At 35.9% G+C, this 18,281-nt stretch overlaps 1 protein-coding gene across 2 annotated transcripts in view; it reads right to left on the bottom strand.

Annotated features, from left to right (window-relative positions):
- LOC107660476 (retinoic acid receptor alpha-A-like) overlaps positions 1 to 18,281 on the bottom strand; it is a 175,240-nt gene that overhangs the window by 58,953 nt on the left and 98,006 nt on the right. Inside the window, exon 2 of one of the 2 annotated variants that reach the window (XM_016449782.1) lies at positions 11,985 to 12,453. In XM_016449782.1, the coding sequence (XP_016305268.1) occupies positions 11,985 to 12,132 (148 nt within the window). In that variant the 5' untranslated portion in view covers positions 12,133 to 12,453. Of the gene's footprint in view, positions 1 to 11,984; positions 12,454 to 18,281 lie in introns of those variants that run through there. The other variant, XM_016449783.1, reaches the window with a different exon arrangement.

Genomic DNA, 18,281 nt, shown 5'->3' with positions numbered 1-18,281 from the left:
ATGCCAATGTGCATTGGCTCGTTTAGTTTACACTCGAAGTAGATTGGTCTCTCTAAGCGAGATCCCAATTTCGTCGGTCATCCGACGTGACGTCGAGAGTGACCGACTGAAAGGGAACTCCGGGCTCCATCAACAAACCAAATCCAAACCATCATCAAACTAAATCCACCGTATCAAGTCCAAACAAACCTGACAAGTCCAACAATACAACATGTATTTGTGCTATCGGTCCACACACACACAACAACAGCTGCATTCTCGTCTGCTAAAACACACATACAGAAACACACACACATTCACACTTTCTCACTAATTAAAGCAATATTGGCGTAAATCAACCCAGATGGCTTGTTTCGCGCCCACACTGTGTAAATGCTTCAATTATCTAAACAGTTTGGAATAACAGACTTCACACACACTCACACAGCCCTGCCTTTATCTATTTCTGCTTTAAGGGTGCATTTAAACTGTCTAGGCCATGACCAAACATCCACAAACTGCCATTTATTCAATGCTATCAATAATATCTGTGATTCCCTTACACAGGATTCTATGGAAGCCCGTTTCCGCCACTGATTAAAAAATGTAAAAAAGGTCATTGCGAATTTTTATCTCACAATTCTGACTTTTTCCCTCAGAATTGCCTGATACAAACTCACAATTCTGACTTTTTTCCTCAGAATTGCCTGATACAAACTCACAATTCTGACTTTTTTCCTCAGAATTACCTGATACAAACTCACAATTCGGACTTTTTTTCTCAGAATTGTAACTGGAGAACTGGACTTTATAACTCGCAATTGCGAGTTTATATCACAATTCTGAGAAAAAAAAGTCAGAATTACAAGATGTAAAGTCGAAATTGTGAGAAAAAAAGTCAGAATTGTGAGTTTGTATCAGGAAATTCTGAGGAAAAAAGTCAGAATTGTGAGTTTGCATCAGGCAATTCTGAGAAAAAAAGTCAGAATTACAAGATGTAAAGTCGAAATTGCGAGAAAAAAAGTCAGAATTGTGAGATACAAACTCACAATTCTGAAGAAAAAAGTCAGAATTGCGAGTTTATATCCCACAATTCTGAGAAAAAAGTCAGAATTGTGAGTTAATATCCCACAATTCTGACTTTATACACTGCAAAAAATGCTTTTCTAGCTTAGATCTTTTGTTTTGTTTCCAGCCAAAATATCTAAAAATTCTTAAATCAAGAAGGATTTTCTAGACAAGTAAAAATTATTGTCTTGTTTTCAGAAAAAACAAGTCGAATTCAAGTGAGTTTTTGCTTGAAACAAGCAAAATAATCTGCCAATGGGGTAAGAAAAATAATCTTGTTTTCTGTTTGAAGAAAACTGTGAGCAATTGTGAGTTTGTATCTCACAATTGTGAGAAAAAAAGTCAGAATTGCGAGGTAATATCCCACAATTCTGACTTTATATCTCGCAATTCTGACTTTATAACTTGCAATTGTGAGTTTATATCTCACAATTCTAAAGAAAAAAGTCAGAATTGCGAGTTTATATTCCATAATTCTGAGAAAAAAGTCAGAATTGCAAGTTTATATGACACAATTGCGAGAAAAAAAGTCAGAATTGTGAGTTAATATCCCACAATTCTGACTTTATATCTCGCAATTCTGACTTTATAACTTGCAATTGTGAGTTTATATCTCACAGTTCTGAGAAAAAAAGTCAGAATTGTGAGTTAATATCCCACAATTCTGACTTTATATCTCGCAATTCTGACTTTATAACTTGCAATTGTGAGTTTATATCTCACAGTTCTGAGAAAAAAAGTCAGAATTGTGAGTTTGTATCAGGAAATTCTGAGGAAAAAAGTCAGAATTGTGAGTTTGTATCAGACAATTCTGAGGAAAAAAGTCAGAATTGTGAGTTTGCATCCGGCAATTCTGAGAAAAAAAGTCAGAATTACAAGATGTAAAGTCGAAATTGCGAGAAAAAAAGTCAGAATTGTGAGATACAAACTCACAATTGTAAGTTTATATGACACAATTCTGAGAAGAAAAGTCAGAATTGCAAGAAAAAAAGTCAGAATTATAAGATGTAAAGTTGAAATTGCGAGAAAAAAAAGTCAGAATTGTGAGATAAAAAGTCGCAATTACCTTTTTTATTTTTTATTCAGTGGCGGAAACGGGCTTCCATAGGATTCCTATTATAATTACTATAAAACAAATCTGTTTTAAGGTTCTGATTTTGATGCTATAACAAAAATAGATAGGCATGCAATGCAGTGGCAGCTTATATAAACAATGCTTTGCTCAATTCCCAGGAGCAAATGTGAGGAAATCTCGATTACTTAAAGAGGTGTCCAATTCTGCTCCTGGAGGGTCAATGTACTACAGGATTTAGCTATAACCTACTTCCACACACCTGTCTGGTAGTTTCTTCTAGTGATCCTGAAGCCCTTCGAGTGTGTTTCAACCAGCTCCCTAGATCCCAAGGTCATGCATTAGTACATTGTGTACACAAATTTGGGCACTGGTAAGGATCCTGGCTCACTACAAATTAGGATATAGTTTGTGACAATATAACAATGTACTTGTGTTGTAAAATGTCACCTCTGTTATTTACCAACAGCAGCAGGACCGATGTCTTTCTGACATTATTTCAAACATAAATTTAATAGAAATGTTAGCTAGATTATGCTCACTACAGACTAGCAATACTGAAGTATATAAAAAAAATACGTACATTGTAAATTTATGCACACTGTATACAGCGTACACATAAAAACCAAAGTATACTTTGGGCTTAAGTGTATAAAATGCAGCAGAATGTCTGGTGAATAGGCCAAGGGTGATCCATTTTATTTTGGGTAAACTATAGAATGTCTAATTAATTTACTGTCCAAGAGCTAAATCATATACCACATATACGTATATCATAAAATCAGATTAAATAAACATACATGACATGTAAACATAAAGCTTTGAAGATGCCCTTTATTTATAAACAAAAAGGCCCTTAGCCAAAGGGTTCAATAGATGTCAATAAAAAAAGCTAACCAAAACCACGACCGTTTTGGCATGTACTATCAAACTCTCTAGTAGCTTTAAGTATGCTGTACTAACTTTGTTATCTGCAAAATGCAGTATCAAGATACAATCATTTTTGCGATCTTATCAAATAAGCACAAGAACAATACTTTTTTGCAAAGTTGTTTCAAGGGCTTAAAATTGACATGACTTTTGCAGATACACGACAGATGTTTTACAAATGTTAAGAGGACAGTCAGTGTTAGGCCAGAAACATATTTTACACTAGTATGCAAACACAAACTAGAATGCTAGCGCACAGTCCCAATCTAAAGTGCAGTTATACGTAAGGTTAGTGCAGCAGGAAAGCCAGCTAACAGGTTGACAGTTTAATTATGACTAACTTGTTCAGCAAAATTGTCTTCATATTGTTGTTCCACCACGACAATAATTAACTTGAAGAGAAAGACTTTATGCTAATGTCTGCAAATAGCGCCCTTGTGGCAATGCTGAAAACACATAACACATTATTGGAACATAATGATACATGCAATCCAAGCCGAATGAACTATACAACAAATGTCACTACCAAAGCCTTTGTTTTGCCTGACTGTTGTTAGTAATTCAGACTGGAGAATTTGAGTCAGACCTGTGCAAACATCATGGAATCGTGGAATGCTGTGTTCCCAGCATTCCACACTCGGACTATTTGCTTTGGCCCTTTTCTGAAAGTTTCCATCTCTTATTCTTTCTCTCATTTTTGCAGGACACCCTCACTCCTGTGGAAGGTGTGGACAAAAAATGAATGGAAAGGGAGAGCAGACTGACAGAGAAAATTCCTTCCTCTGGCGGTTGATTCTTCAGTGAAGGGAGCTGGAGATTTAGAGTGCCTCGGAGCTCTCGTCTCTCACTCGTCCCGCATCTCGCTGCCTGTCTCTGAAGGGAAGGGTCAAATGATGGATGAGAGGAGAGAGAGACAGAATACTGTTTGTTTGGCAGCTCTACAGGTTTATGAGAGCCTCGGAGTGATCGTTCACCTTTAGGTCTGTAAAGTCAAGCTCAACTGATCTTCACCAATGAGGAGTGGCCTACAACTGCACAGAAAAGATGATGAGCTGACTCACTCTGAAGACAAATTTAAAAGACGGATGGTGATCCGAACAAATCTACACATCAGTGTTGACCACTGGTGTTATTAACACCAAATATAGCGTCTCTAGTAAAGTAAATCCCACCATTCAAACAAAAGAACAAATCGCCGCTCTGTGCTGCCTGGTCTTTACATGAAACTCTTTATGTGAAACGTAGTCTTTGCTCTACATTGCACATGCGCACTGGCTGGACCAACCTGAAAATTTTCTGACTGATTTTTTTTGCAGTCGTATGTAAATAACTGCTTCATCGTGTTCTCAAGATGGCCACCAAGAGAACTTCTTAGCCCTAACCAGGCCTGACACAAAACGCAACAAGTTTTATTCTAACCAACAACAACCATGACAAGTAACACTACATTTTGTTGATCACTTGGTTTCTATTTCTGTGAAACCACGTTGTGCAGCCCTGCCAACACTGAAATCTAATTAGACCGAAATAGTGCTCCTCGTGTATATTAAACATGGATAAGGAGAGACTGACTGTGGAACTTTAGAATCACATATTAAATGACAAATCCCTCAAGTTAAGATCTTATAAAAATGGCATCTACTGAAGCATCATGGAAGACACAGAAATATGTGTATGTAGTTTTAAACTGTTTAATATATTACAAGTATATAAGAGAGCAAGCAAACACAAGTTTCTGGGGTGCGTTTCCCAAAAATATAATTTGCCAACTGCGGTTGCAGGTTCTGTCATTTTCAACTATTCATCATTTCCCGAAACCATAGATCCAACAAACATTCACAAAACAATACATAAACGAGCAGTTGTGCACAGATACCAATGGTCAAGTCAGGGTATTTGTCAAATAATATGTTACATTTTAGTTTGTTTCTCGCCAAACCCTATTGTATACCCCCGGAACACTTGGAATATATGGCACGTGTGTTACATGTGATACTTTTGCATCTTTTTTAAAAGTTTGATGTAGCTACTGTCATTATATGACACACGCACAGGACATTTAAAAAAAAATCTCTTTTTGTGGCCTGAAAAAGAAAAAAATGGGCATACGGCATTAGAACAACACAACGGTGAGCAAATAATGACAATTTTTGGGTGAACTATCTCTTTAATTTCTCCGACGATGCATTGTACTATGGTGGTTAAGCAGCGATTTACGTCATTATACACTGATTGTTTTTTTTATTGAATGTACCACATTACACTCCACTTTTGCATTTGGTGAGGAGATACAAATTGCATATTGCTGGAATCTTGTCTTCTTGTGCTTGTTTAGGACAAGGTGCAAGTGATGTATACGATTCAAACTAAAGACATACAAATTTTGTTACTGTATTTACACATTACATTTATTCATATGACTGAAGCAACTTACAGGCATTCAAGTATGTTTCAAGTCCTGAAAAAATGGTCAAAGATATATAAATGAAATTAAGGTCTTTGAAAATCAGGATCCTCTTGGGGTCAGGGGTCAATGTAGGTTTGGAGATAAAAGTTTCAGATTCTGAAAAATCAGCTGCAGCGGCACAGAGGCAATATAACAACTGGACATTGTACTACATCCCAAATAAACCAAATCAGCACTTATATTTTCTGCTGTAGCTTCAGTATGGCTGTATTTAATGCCAGTGCAGTGAAGTTTCTGACAGTGTCTATGTAATATTTACAGCTAAATTCCCATAAGGCCTGTGTCTGTGTGTGAGAATGTGTATGCGTGAGAGAGAGAGAGGAAGAAGGATTCACCACTGAATGGAGTCATCCAGGATTACAGAAAGACAGCTCATTCTTTCACAGACAGGAGAGGATGGAAAACATAGGGCAATTTGCATAATCAGTGGTGGAAAGGCCTGTAGAGACGGATCAGTGTGTGTGTGTGTGTGTGTGTGGCTACTGTCAGCTTGCAAGATAAACACATCGGGGAAAATAAACTGTGCAGTTCTTATCTTGAAGAGATTTCTGATTAACTTTTTATATCTATAAAATGAAGCCAATCATTGTCATTAGCTTTTTGCATTGATATAGTAGAACTATACTATTATCAACAATATCAGTCTCCATGGCTACAAGCTGCAAATGTTTGGTTTACATGAGAGAGTCTTATGGAATGTTTGGATAAACTTTTTTTTTTGACTTGGTTGAAAGTAAATCTTAATGATTTATTCCCAGGGGTGTAAAAAGTATACAAAAAGTGTGCTGAAGTATGATCATTATGTCAGTATCTACACTGTATCTAACCAAAAATGCTTAATTACAATAAAGTTTCCACATAAATTGCACTTATCTATTCAAAGTAAAAAGTAATTGTTTTCTTAGCTTTTGAAATCGACTTTTCAATTCAATTGAAATTGACTGCTGATTTTTTTTTTCCATTAAAATAATCTTAAAGTAATTTTATGAGTATCATGGCAATACTAGATGAACACACTAGATGTTAAAATAACAAAAAATAAAATGTAATAAAATTAAATAAATACTCTTTCAGTGCCGAATTCCAATGCATTTGCATTTGAGTATTTTTGTGGATAGACACTGTCAACGTTGTTCATCTTCAGCTATGTTTATAATTGAGTAATATTGCTTTGGGTCAAAAGCTCTGTGTTGTGGTGACTGAGGTCTATTCACCAGGACAAATTACCATAGTTTAGACCAGTTATGTTTGACGCTTAAATGGATTTCATTGGTCATACATTTGAAAAACTTGGCTTGTTAACTTGGTAAGATGGACAAAAAGAAGATTTTGATGACCTGTGAAATGCGTACTTTAAAAATTATTTCAGTTAATTTTATGAGCAATTGAGCATTTAAAGGGGTCCTATTATGCTCTTTTACAAAGTCTTGATTGTAAAGTGATTTCTGTTAAATAAAATGAGCTTTGTAACTTTGCAGATCTTTTTTATGCTCAAACAGCAACATTACAGACTAACTAAAGTTGAAAAAGTGAAAAAGCATAATAGGACCCCTTTAAGTATTCAAGTAAAAAAAAAAAACTTAAAATATTACTTCAGCAATACGTATAATGAATTAAAGCATAAATGTAAAATCAGAACTATTATATATCATTTATAAAACACATACATTTTGGCTTGAATATAATTTATAATACAAATACTAACACATGCTAATGTATGTGGCTAAATCAAAAACATAGGGCTAGACATCGGTATTTAACTGAATATTTACTATTCAATTAAAATACTAACACTACTAGTAAAAAAAACAAAACACCATACACGCCATAATATGCCATACAGGGACTAAATATTATTTAAAAAATGGCTTTTTGAAATGGGTCATTTTAAAATACATTTAAAGTTAGTTAACACCCTCTGTGATTGTTAATGTATTAGGTGAGAGAAATACCTGACCCTGACCTGTTATTTAAGCAGACCTCTTTATAACATCATAAAACTGTTAATATAGCTGAGTTAATTGTTGCACTATAAAAAGTAGTTGGGTAACACACTGTAAATTACCTTAATAATCTTTACACTGATCCAAATCAAACACAAACATGAACTGATCAGGATCTTTTTTCCATTGTAAAGTACACTGATGTATAGTTGTGTGAAATGGGTGTGCAGACACAAATTTACAGAAGAAAATAATCCAAAGCACAAATAGCCTACATATTATTGGTAGTTGCTTTTTCTTCTGATCCACATGCCTGTAACCCAGAAAATATGTAAACGTCATATGGGACTGGGACATGAATTTGAAAAAAAAAAATAAAATGTCCAGAGAGGGTACAGAACTTTGCCGTCTCATTTAAGAAGACCACCACATCCCACACATGCAATGTTGTTCATTGAGACTTTTGGATGAGGGCCAGGGTCTCGCAAACCTGACACTCTTTATGCAATGCTCACAGATGAATGTGTACGTGGATGAAATGAAATATGAGTGAAATATGAGTAATGTGAATATGCAGCAATGTGTCTCAAATTATACCATATGTACACAAAACCAGCAAATCCACAGCAATCCGCTTCTCGATGCTTCTGCACTTCTGCACAACACACACCCAGCAGCTGTTAAACACAATTCCCCACAAACCATACTAAATCTTTCCAATTCAAAAATTCACATCCATTTTTAAAAACGTTCAAAAAGAACATTACACAATGCAAAAACAGTCCGCCTCTATAAATAAACAGAACAACAAAACAAACACGCAAACACATTGGAGCTGCTGTGACAGCTATGAGGTTTTCAATATTAATAAACTATCGTGACTGTGTGTTAGAGTTCCCTTTCACGTTTAGTCTGGTTTCAACCACCCACATGGACCCCCTCTCAACAGGGACCACCAAGACCGAGCAAAACCACCTGATCCACTAACACAAGCACACACATACCTTAAGGTGACCACTTTCATCACATCCACCTTGCCATTTACACACCAATATTGACACATAGAACATGCCAACCAAAAACAGCAAATAACACATACACACTTTTTGCCACAGTTGTATATTACAACATAAAAATCCTGAGCTACTTTGAAACTAAACAAACTTCAGTAGTTAAACGGCATTTATCGCTTGTGTTGTGCTGAAAATCATTTATCTAATTTGGTGTTCCCAGTCAAAAATAACTAGCCTTTTAAAAAATTGATTGTAAATCTCTCATTATGCTATGTCTATTATGACCAAATCTTGAATTCTGTCTTTTTTGTCAACTTGTATTTTGGAAGGGATTGTAGGCCTCAATGATCTAAGCTTGTGTAAAAAAAAACAAAAAAAACAACAACATTATTTGTGAATAATTTTGGCACTGTTCCTTCAAAAACTGAGGTGCATAAGCTCAGATCAATGTGGCCTATGATCAGTCAGTTCCAAAAAGAAATAACAAAACCTGTGCTAATGGAAACAAGAAATTTAAATGTTATTTTTGTGGCATGACATTTTTGACTGGGAACAATACAAGTGTAACAAGGTGGAAAAAAGTACAAAAGTCATAAATAAATAAATAAATAAAATTTCCTTTAATTACTATGTAATTACTTCAAATAATAATACATATGATAATATTATAACAATTTTCAGGTTTTGTTGAGGTTTTGTGGAATGGTTAGGTTTGAGGTTTGGTTTAGATCAGCAGTGTAATTATACTGTAATTACCTAAATTAATTAGAGATGTGTATGTAAATGTTAGTACATAGTAGTTAAATATACTTACTGTACTACAATGTAGGTCTGAAAAAAAGATACCATGGAGTGATAGAAGAGATATGAAACTAGCACAGTTCATTAAATGTGCAGTTTAACCAAATATATATATATATTTAAAACATTTATTAGTGTAATGGTTAATAATAGGTTAAAAACAGGAATATGACAGTGAGAGTGAATGTATGTGTGAAAGAGAAAGCTCTGTGCACAGGAAGAGCTTGTGTCCTGCGCTCCAATTGCTGTTTACAGGCAGGAAATATTTGTTCTGTGAAAGGGAAGGAAGCACCTCACTTGGTAAACACAGCACATAAAATCATTTGCCATGAAAGCCTCATATACACACTCTTTTGCCTCAAAGAGGAAGTGATTCGTATCGCACTTCTGTTTCTTCTGAAGAGCCGTCAGTACGAGATTCACGTCATTCAAATCATTCTAGCTCGTGTTCTGACCCTGTAGTTTTCAGTTAACCATCACAAACATTCAAAGCAGCTTGAGTCTGGATCACAGCGGCAGTACGCAGCACCGTACATGTTTGTTAGTACACAATCTGCTTAAACAGGTAACAAACAAACAATGCTATGTCTTTATTGCACACTCTCTGCAAACATTCACAGTGCAGGGTGAAAAAATGTGAATCCTTAGGATAATGATGTCTCAGAAAGCTAACTGGAGTCAGGCGCCATGCAGCCAACCCAGAGTCCAATCAATGACACGAGATTGGAGGTTTGGGCAGAGTTACAATGAGTATATTGACAAGAAGCATCACCTGCAAATCATGGCTCAAGATACACTTTTTTTTTCTGCAACAGTATTTCAAACAAACAACTGAAAGCAGCAGAATCCAATAGGTACACTCCTGGAGATCTACCTTCTTGCAGAGTTCAGTTACAACCCTTCTCCAACAAACCGGTCTGTAATTATTAAGTGCTCCTGAAGATCTGAATGAGCTGGTTCAGTTGTGTTTTATCAGGCTTACACTCTTCACAATAAAGGTTCTCTACTGGCATCAATGGTTCTATAAAGAACCTTCAACACCCATGAAAACTTTCCACTGTACAAAAGGTTATTTATAGTGGGAAAAGGTTCTTTAGGATGTTCACACCTGTTCTCTAGGTTCTTTTGGCCTAGAACAAAGAAGAAAATTATACACCTAGTTATAAAAGTGGGCTAAATGTGCTTGTTGTACAAGTATACATATGGTGGTATTTTTACCAGCTGAGAACTCACAAAGAGTTTGTAAAATGTGTAAAGGAGTCAAAACAGTGCTAGGAATTCCTCCGTTGCACACTCAGATCTGCTGCAATGAGATGGGGTTCCCAACACCTGTACCAAAATGGAAAACATTGTTCCAATGACAAGAAGAACCAGGTGTGCTTAAAGGGGTGGTTCATTGCGATTTCACTTTTTTAACGTTAGTTAGTGTGTAATGTTAGACGCGCACTAGAGGCGGTTTAGCCAATCACAACACATTGGGCTAGCTAACCAATCAGAGCCCATTGCCTATTTCTGAGCGCGGGGCTTCATAAAAACAGGAAAATATCAGCCCGTTTCTCAGAGAAGGGACAGAGTGCTGTGGAATAAAGGTAAATTATGTGAAAAATAATGCGTTTTTTAAAAAACGAAGCATTAAAACATGTTAGACTGCACCCCATAAACACAATCAAGCCTAGAAAAAAAAATAGTGAACCACCCCATAAATATTCACATTATGTTCTTGGTGCAATTAGATGTCTTTGGCCTGTTTTCAAGAGTTTGTTTGGAAGCAGACTGAGACCCCTTGAAAAGGTGTGCAACAAGGTTTGGAGATAGTGATCACACACCTATTCAAATAATTTAATAAAACCAAACCGGCAAAGTATGAACACACCATTAGATTATAAAATATTCTTCACACATATAAAAACAATTCTTTTAAGAATTACTCATTGAAAGGGCAACCAAAAATATTTCTTCTATGGCATTGCTGTCACAATTTAAGAGAATGGAGCTTAACTTTGCAGGAAGGTAAATCTCCATGATCAGGATTGGCCACCCCTGCCATTGAATAACCATTTAGGTTACCAAAGAACCTTTCAGGAAACGAAGAACCATTTTTTTTCTTAGTGTAAAGAATATTCTAAAGAACCATTTTCCACTATAAAGAGATTTTTGTGCAATTAAAAGTTTCCATGGATGTTAAAGGTTCTTCATGGAACCACAGATGACAATACAGAGCCTTTATTTTTAAGAGCATATAGAAAGCTATCGTAAAGAAGTAGACGAGACCTCTTCATAATTAAAAAAATCAATAATGAATGGAACTTTCCACTGGGGGTTAGTAAATCCTAGTTTTACGTCAATGTCATGCAAACCTCTGCAGCACACACACATTGTGCTTAAGTCTAGAGACATGCAAACCATCACAAACGACAGACCAAGGCCAAGTCCAAATGCCCCAGAGTCCATGATAAGACCAAGACTATTGAATATGGACTCAAGACTCCAGACAGAGTACAACATTATGGATAAGAAGTACTGTGAACATTTGAAAGTTTAGGATATATACTACAAATGAAAAAGTAATGTAAAAACTTCTTGTGATGCACTCAACAAAAGGATAAATATATCTTAATCTCAACACTCAACACAAAATGGAATCCCAACGCATCAAAATCAATCAATCAATCAATCACGATTCATTGAACAGGGATCGATGTCATACTCACTGGCTGGTGAAGGTGTGCTGTATCCACTGAGGGGTAGGGTGGGCAGAGAGGGTGGAGAAAGCCCCCCCAGCATGTGCGGGAAGAAATAGGAATAGTGGGCCATTGGGAAGCCAATGAGGTGTGGGCTGTGCTTGCCCTTTCCAGACATGGCTACCACTAGAGTTCGCCCACAATCACACGGAAGAATCCAAATTGACGTTCAAATTAGATGCTTTCTGGAGATTATTTACCCATAAGAGCGTTCAGAAGAGAGAGTGGATGTGCTTATTCCGTGTGACACTGGTAGAAAATGGTGTGTCTAGACAGATGAATAGAGGAGTGACTCTCTTTTGCTGCCTGGGGGTTTTCTGTAGGGGTTGTTTCCCATATCACACAGGCCTATTGCGTTTCCAAAAAGATTTGATTCCATTTACTGAATCCAAGAGTCAGCATTTGTGATGTGCTCCACTTTCCTCTTCTGTTAGAATTCCTACAGGTTGAAAAAGAGAGAGTGAGATTAATTGCAAGTAAAATATGGAATGCTTTTGTACAACGTAAAGTAGTGGTTCACTTTTAGATCCCTTAACGCTATCCCCAAAAATAAACATAGGACCTAATAAACACTATGAGAATTTGACAGAAATTAAACAGCCCTTCTGTAATTCAAATAAATCCTATTCTTTTGATTAAATGGTGTAACTCGATGTGTGTGATGCCGTCAGAGCACTGAGTGTTGTGTCAAGTGTTGCAGACACCATAAGAAAGATCATTTTTCTCCAGAACACCACATCATTTCAGAAGAGTGCTTACGCCAATCTCACCCTCACACACACAACATGTCCAAAGGACACCAAGTCATGTGTTCCTCTTTTTATGTTGGCCAGGCGTGGTCATAGATATTTCATCAATTTGAGAACATTTTATAGGCTGTTAAGAGGCCTGTCTTTTTTTAATGTGGGAACTACTCTTCAATTACACAAAAATAAGGTCATATACCTGTGCTGTGATGTTAAGGAAGCAGTTATACCACTAGTCAAACAACTCCACAACTCCACAAACTTGCAATTATATAAAACATAAAGATTCATAATTTGAAATCAGTAAGTATATTCTAAATAAGGAGTACCCAAACTTTTTGTCAGCCAAACACCTTTGACTTAAAATCAGTGTAATTGTGAGATATGTATATGAAAAACTAAAACCATTAAAAACTTTCGTTACTAGAAATAAACTTTAACTGAAATAAACTTTAACTGAAATAAAATTTTACGCAAGTGTGAGTGTTTACATCTTTATATGTTAATAATTTATTCTTTTTTATTTAACATTTTTATTATTTAATTTAATTTACTTACAAATCCTTATTAGGAAACTCAAGTTTTGGAAAACAAGCACTAAATGAAAATGCTGTGAAAGAAGCTAATACATGTTATTTATTTAACAGCCTGGTCCTGTATTTTGTAATGAGAAATAATTAAGCTATATTTATTTGAATAAGGCCACATGTCGAGTTGATATAAGTGATGTAACACAGCAAAAGCCAGAAATGTAATTAAAACAGCACCGACAGACCTTGAGACTGTAAAAGCGTCCAAATTGTGTCTACAGGGAAAAACCCACTCACACGCCACATGTATACACAGTTACATGCAGACGTGTATTTCATTCATTTGGGCACTTCTGAAGCCTTTCAGATCAGAGCCAAGGACACAGTCTGTGCAGTGTGCACACACAACACACTGTGAGCTATGTTTAGCACTCAGCCAGAATCCTGGACACACAGCATATCATGAAGTTAAGATCAAATAAACAAATATGAGTCATGTGTTTTTATATAGATTGCACATGTTTCTGCACTCTGGCATTTGTGTGTGTTTGTGCTTGTCATTATAATAACTGAAAGTGCCTATGAGACAGGAAGTGCGAATATAGGGCAGTGTGAAATCTTGATGCTCTGCCAACATTTTCAACCCCCCCACACACACACACCTCTAGGCACTCCTACTTGTCAGATGAGAAGGACCCCTTGACATTTGTGCCTCTATTAGAAAGGTCAACCTTTAATTACGTGAAATGCCAGCGCACATGCACCTGCAGAAATACACTCGACATGATCACCAAATGTGTGTGATAGAGGCAACCTTGGTATTAATACACAAAAAGAGAGCCTTATTCAACTTATTCAGGTAAATAGTACTGAATTCAGCAATTCCAAATTTAGTAGCTCTGGACTGAATTTATCAGTATTGCATGGAATTCAGTGGCTTTGAACCAAATTCAGCAGCACTAGACAACATTCAACATCCCAGGACCAGATACACAAGGTCTGGACTGAATTTAGCAACGCCAGACTGAATTTAGCAGCTCTGGACAAAATTTAGCATTATATATTAATAAGAAACTTTCATCAGCATCAACATCTCCTGTATCAGTATACTGCTCAGTAGAATTTATTTATTCATTTATTTATTCATTTATTTTAAAGTAATTAATACTTATAACACCTTTAGTAATTAATACTTTTTAATTGCAATAATTAATAATTAAGTAAAGATGCATTAACTTGATCAAAAGTGACAGTAAAGACATTTGTAATGTTATAAATTATTTCTATTTCAAATAGATTTCTATTTTCTATTAACTTTCTATTTACCATGATGAAAATGTATCATGGTTTCCATTTAAATGCTAAGTAGCACAACCATTTTTAATAATGGTGATGATAATAATAATAATAATAATAATAATAATAAGCACCAAAATCAACATATTAGAATGATTTCTGAAGAGATTTCTGAAGAGAGAATTTATAATGATATTTCAAAATATGACTATTTTACTGTATTTTGATTAAATAAATGCAGCCTTGATAAGCAAATGAAAGTTATTTCAAAAACATAAAAAAAAAATACAGACTTCAAACTTTTGAATTGTACTGTGAAATATTATCATGCATTCAACACAAATATCGTAAACATTATTTTTTAATGCAAATAAATAACGGAACCAAGAAGTGAGAACAGCAACAGTATATATAAAAGTAAATAACAATAATTAAACAGGTATAAACACAATATCTCACACACACCAAACCCACGCACGCACACACACACACACACACACACACACACACACACACACACACAAACACACACACACACACACACAAATACATAACTATGTAGGTCACTTTGACTAATTATGCCTTTATTTTTCTCTGTGCCCTTCATCATTCATTCAAGCACTTTCTTTATTGAAACAGTGAAATGTCAATCAGGCTTTCAAAAATGGATTTCTGCTGCCTGTCTCACTGTACACAGAATGACACAGAGAGCTTCTGACCTGAAGCCTTGTGTTGTCACACAGATCACATATTGTACTCATTTGAAAAGGTCAATGTTTGCGATAGAGGCGGGAAATGTAATCACACACACACTAACAGGACAAGGTACAGGGTGTCAAATGCTCTCCGATATTTACCCCTCCACCTTATTGAGTGTGTGTACTGAATGTGTGTGTGTGTGTGTGTGTTAAAACATGCTGGGTTGGCGTGGCTATTGACAGCTGGCTGAACGGAAAATATTGCTTAACATGAAATCTTAGGAAATCTGTGAGGTGAAAATGAGGAGAGAGCGAAAAGAAAGCAAACAGAGATAAAGAAAGAGCAACTCACACAGACTCTATATGGTATAAATTCACTATAAATGCACACCAAACCTTATATTTGAAACTGCTGTTGTATTTACAAATGTTCTAATATATTTTTATATTTTCTGAAAAATTTGACTAGCGTGTTCCTAGTATTTTTGCCGGTTCTATCATCCACTAGATATAAAATCATAAACTGGAGCGCTTACTGTATACAAGTAACAACACACTTCTCAAAAACAAAATGGTCATTGGAAATACATGTCTGTAGTGTCATTTCATGTGTTGCGTGGCAACATTTTATAATGTTGGTTGTTGTATGTATTGCAACAATTTTGAAATTAATTGTTAGTGGCACTAAAATGTTAATGCTCTATCGCATTTACAATTTTTTTCAAATGCTTACACACATTTTCAAAACCTTGCCTCTTTTTTTCAAAACTTTACACACAAATCCAAGAATTGCACACACAAAAATGCAAAATGCCTCACATCTCTTGCAAAATTAAGCACTGCATTCAAAATACCACAAACACATCTCAAAGGCAAACATTTGCAAACACCTTTGCCATAATATTAATTCCTGTTAGATTTTTGTGTTTTACATAAAGAACTGTGTGTTGTGTTTTGCAAAAAGTGTTTTATGAAATTGAAAACTGAGTCAAAGGCTGTGAATTAGTGTATGGTTTTGCAGATTTGGTGTGTGGTTCTGGTGTCCGAGTGTCCGAGTGTCAGGTTTCAGAAATTGTGTGATAAGTAAAGATTCTGTGTGTAAGCAGTTAAGTGTAAAAATAGTGTACTGCCTACAGTAAACCTACCATAAACCTAGTGTTAAAAACTCAAAGGAGCGGTAAAAACACATTTGCTGAAGCAACCATGCCATTGTAGCTTGCTTTTATAAAGCTTTGACCTCTTTTATTGAGTGTTGTGACTTGTGTTTTACAGGACTTGTACACGGCGCTATGCATTGCAATGGTGTACCAGGTGAGGTACCGAGCAAGTTTACTATGTCAGAAAAATCATACACATGGTGCTGATTATGTGATGCATACATCAAACTCTATTAGATTACAGATCATACACTATGTTAAAAGTGTTTTGAGGTCATATCATTGTATTTGGAAAACAACATAAATAAAAAATAAATAAGTGTTTATTATTCAATAATATGCCCTTGCATTCAAAATTTGTGTGAGAGGGAATTGAGAGGGTTTTGCAAAAGTGTAGATGTAGTGGCAAGTTTTTCCAATGAGCCTGTGTTGAGAGCACATGCATACACCACATAGATGGTCTGGAAGCAGAAGATGTTGTGTTTTTGTCTGGAAGTGATAAAGATTATGTTTTTCAGCTGAGCAACAGGGCACTGACCTGCGATACACATACGCACTCTTCCAGGAAAAGAAGTGGGAAGGCGTATCCACAGTCCGTCATAGTCTTAAGACGAGGCCCCTTTTGTTAATGAAAAACATGTTTCAGTAAGACGCCGATCCCCATCACACATACAAGTATTCCTTTTAACAATAATACATGTTTAAGTACAATCAAACTCTACATTTCCACTAGTTGTCTCATATATAACTTTTGATTTGTTTTAATAAAAGCATCACCACTACCAGCATCAACTGATTAATTTAAATCTATGAACATGGAGGGCAAATGCTTTTAAAACTGTTAAGACTGCTCCCAAGACACAATGTATTCCACGTCAACGAAAAGATTACCTAAATGTCTAAATGTACAGTTCATATTATTATTAAATAGCCAATGTACCTTGTATGTGTGTACCTTGTGTGTGTGTGTGTGTGAGACTCCAGTTTCCCATATCCCCAGGGCTCTAAGAGGGGACTATTGATTAGCTAATTGATTGATTCTTGTCTGTAAGATGTTGAGTCAACAATATCATTGCTCTTAAAACACACACACACACACACACACACACACACACACACACACACACACACACACACACCTTGTGTGTTTAGCAGCAAGCTATATGCTACACTATAGGCCTTTTTATACATCCTAATAATATGCGTCAGAAATGCATGTTCTGTGACCATTTGTAAAAACTCATTGTGTAAGACATCAAGCATCCAGCTTGTTCTCGAAAATGTGTTGTGTTAAATATGACACACTAATGTGCAGCTGTTCTGAGAAATAGGAAGCAATCTATGTGCAACCAATAATTATTCAACTTGTGTACTAAATGACTGTCACATTCTACAGTTTGTGAAATCCCTAAATGCAATAAACCGTGGGAACCAGCACACAATACTACCTGTAGGGTGTACATTTTGGTGAAATGAAATAAATGTGTACTGACAAAGTGAATGTTGCACATACTGTGCATGTATCTTAAATGTTGCATCAGTCTAATGATATTGTTCATTCAGGCAACAGATAGGAAGACCTGTGTGTGTATTTTGGTTTGTTTACACTAGTATCTAAAGACACAGTGGAGCACTGCCAGACAGGAAGAGGTCCAGCGCTGGGGAGTACTGTTAACATTGTGTGCGTGTGTGTGTGAGAGAGAGAGAAAGTGTGTATGTGTGTTTGTGTGTGTGTGTGAGAGAGAGAATGTGTGTGCGCGTTTTTATGACATATGAGGACACAAATTTGTATAATGACATGGGTATGACACAGGTATTACAAGGAGAAGGTGACTTATGA

Source organism: Sinocyclocheilus anshuiensis, unplaced genomic scaffold (assembly GCF_001515605.1).
Source record: "Sinocyclocheilus anshuiensis isolate Anshui unplaced genomic scaffold, SAMN03320099.WGS_v1.1 scaffold1449, whole genome shotgun sequence".
Lineage (NCBI taxonomy): Eukaryota > Metazoa > Chordata > Actinopteri > Cypriniformes > Cyprinidae > Sinocyclocheilus > Sinocyclocheilus anshuiensis.
The sequence above is the reverse complement of the archived record's forward strand: the minus strand, read 5'-3'. Positions and strand labels throughout refer to the sequence as shown.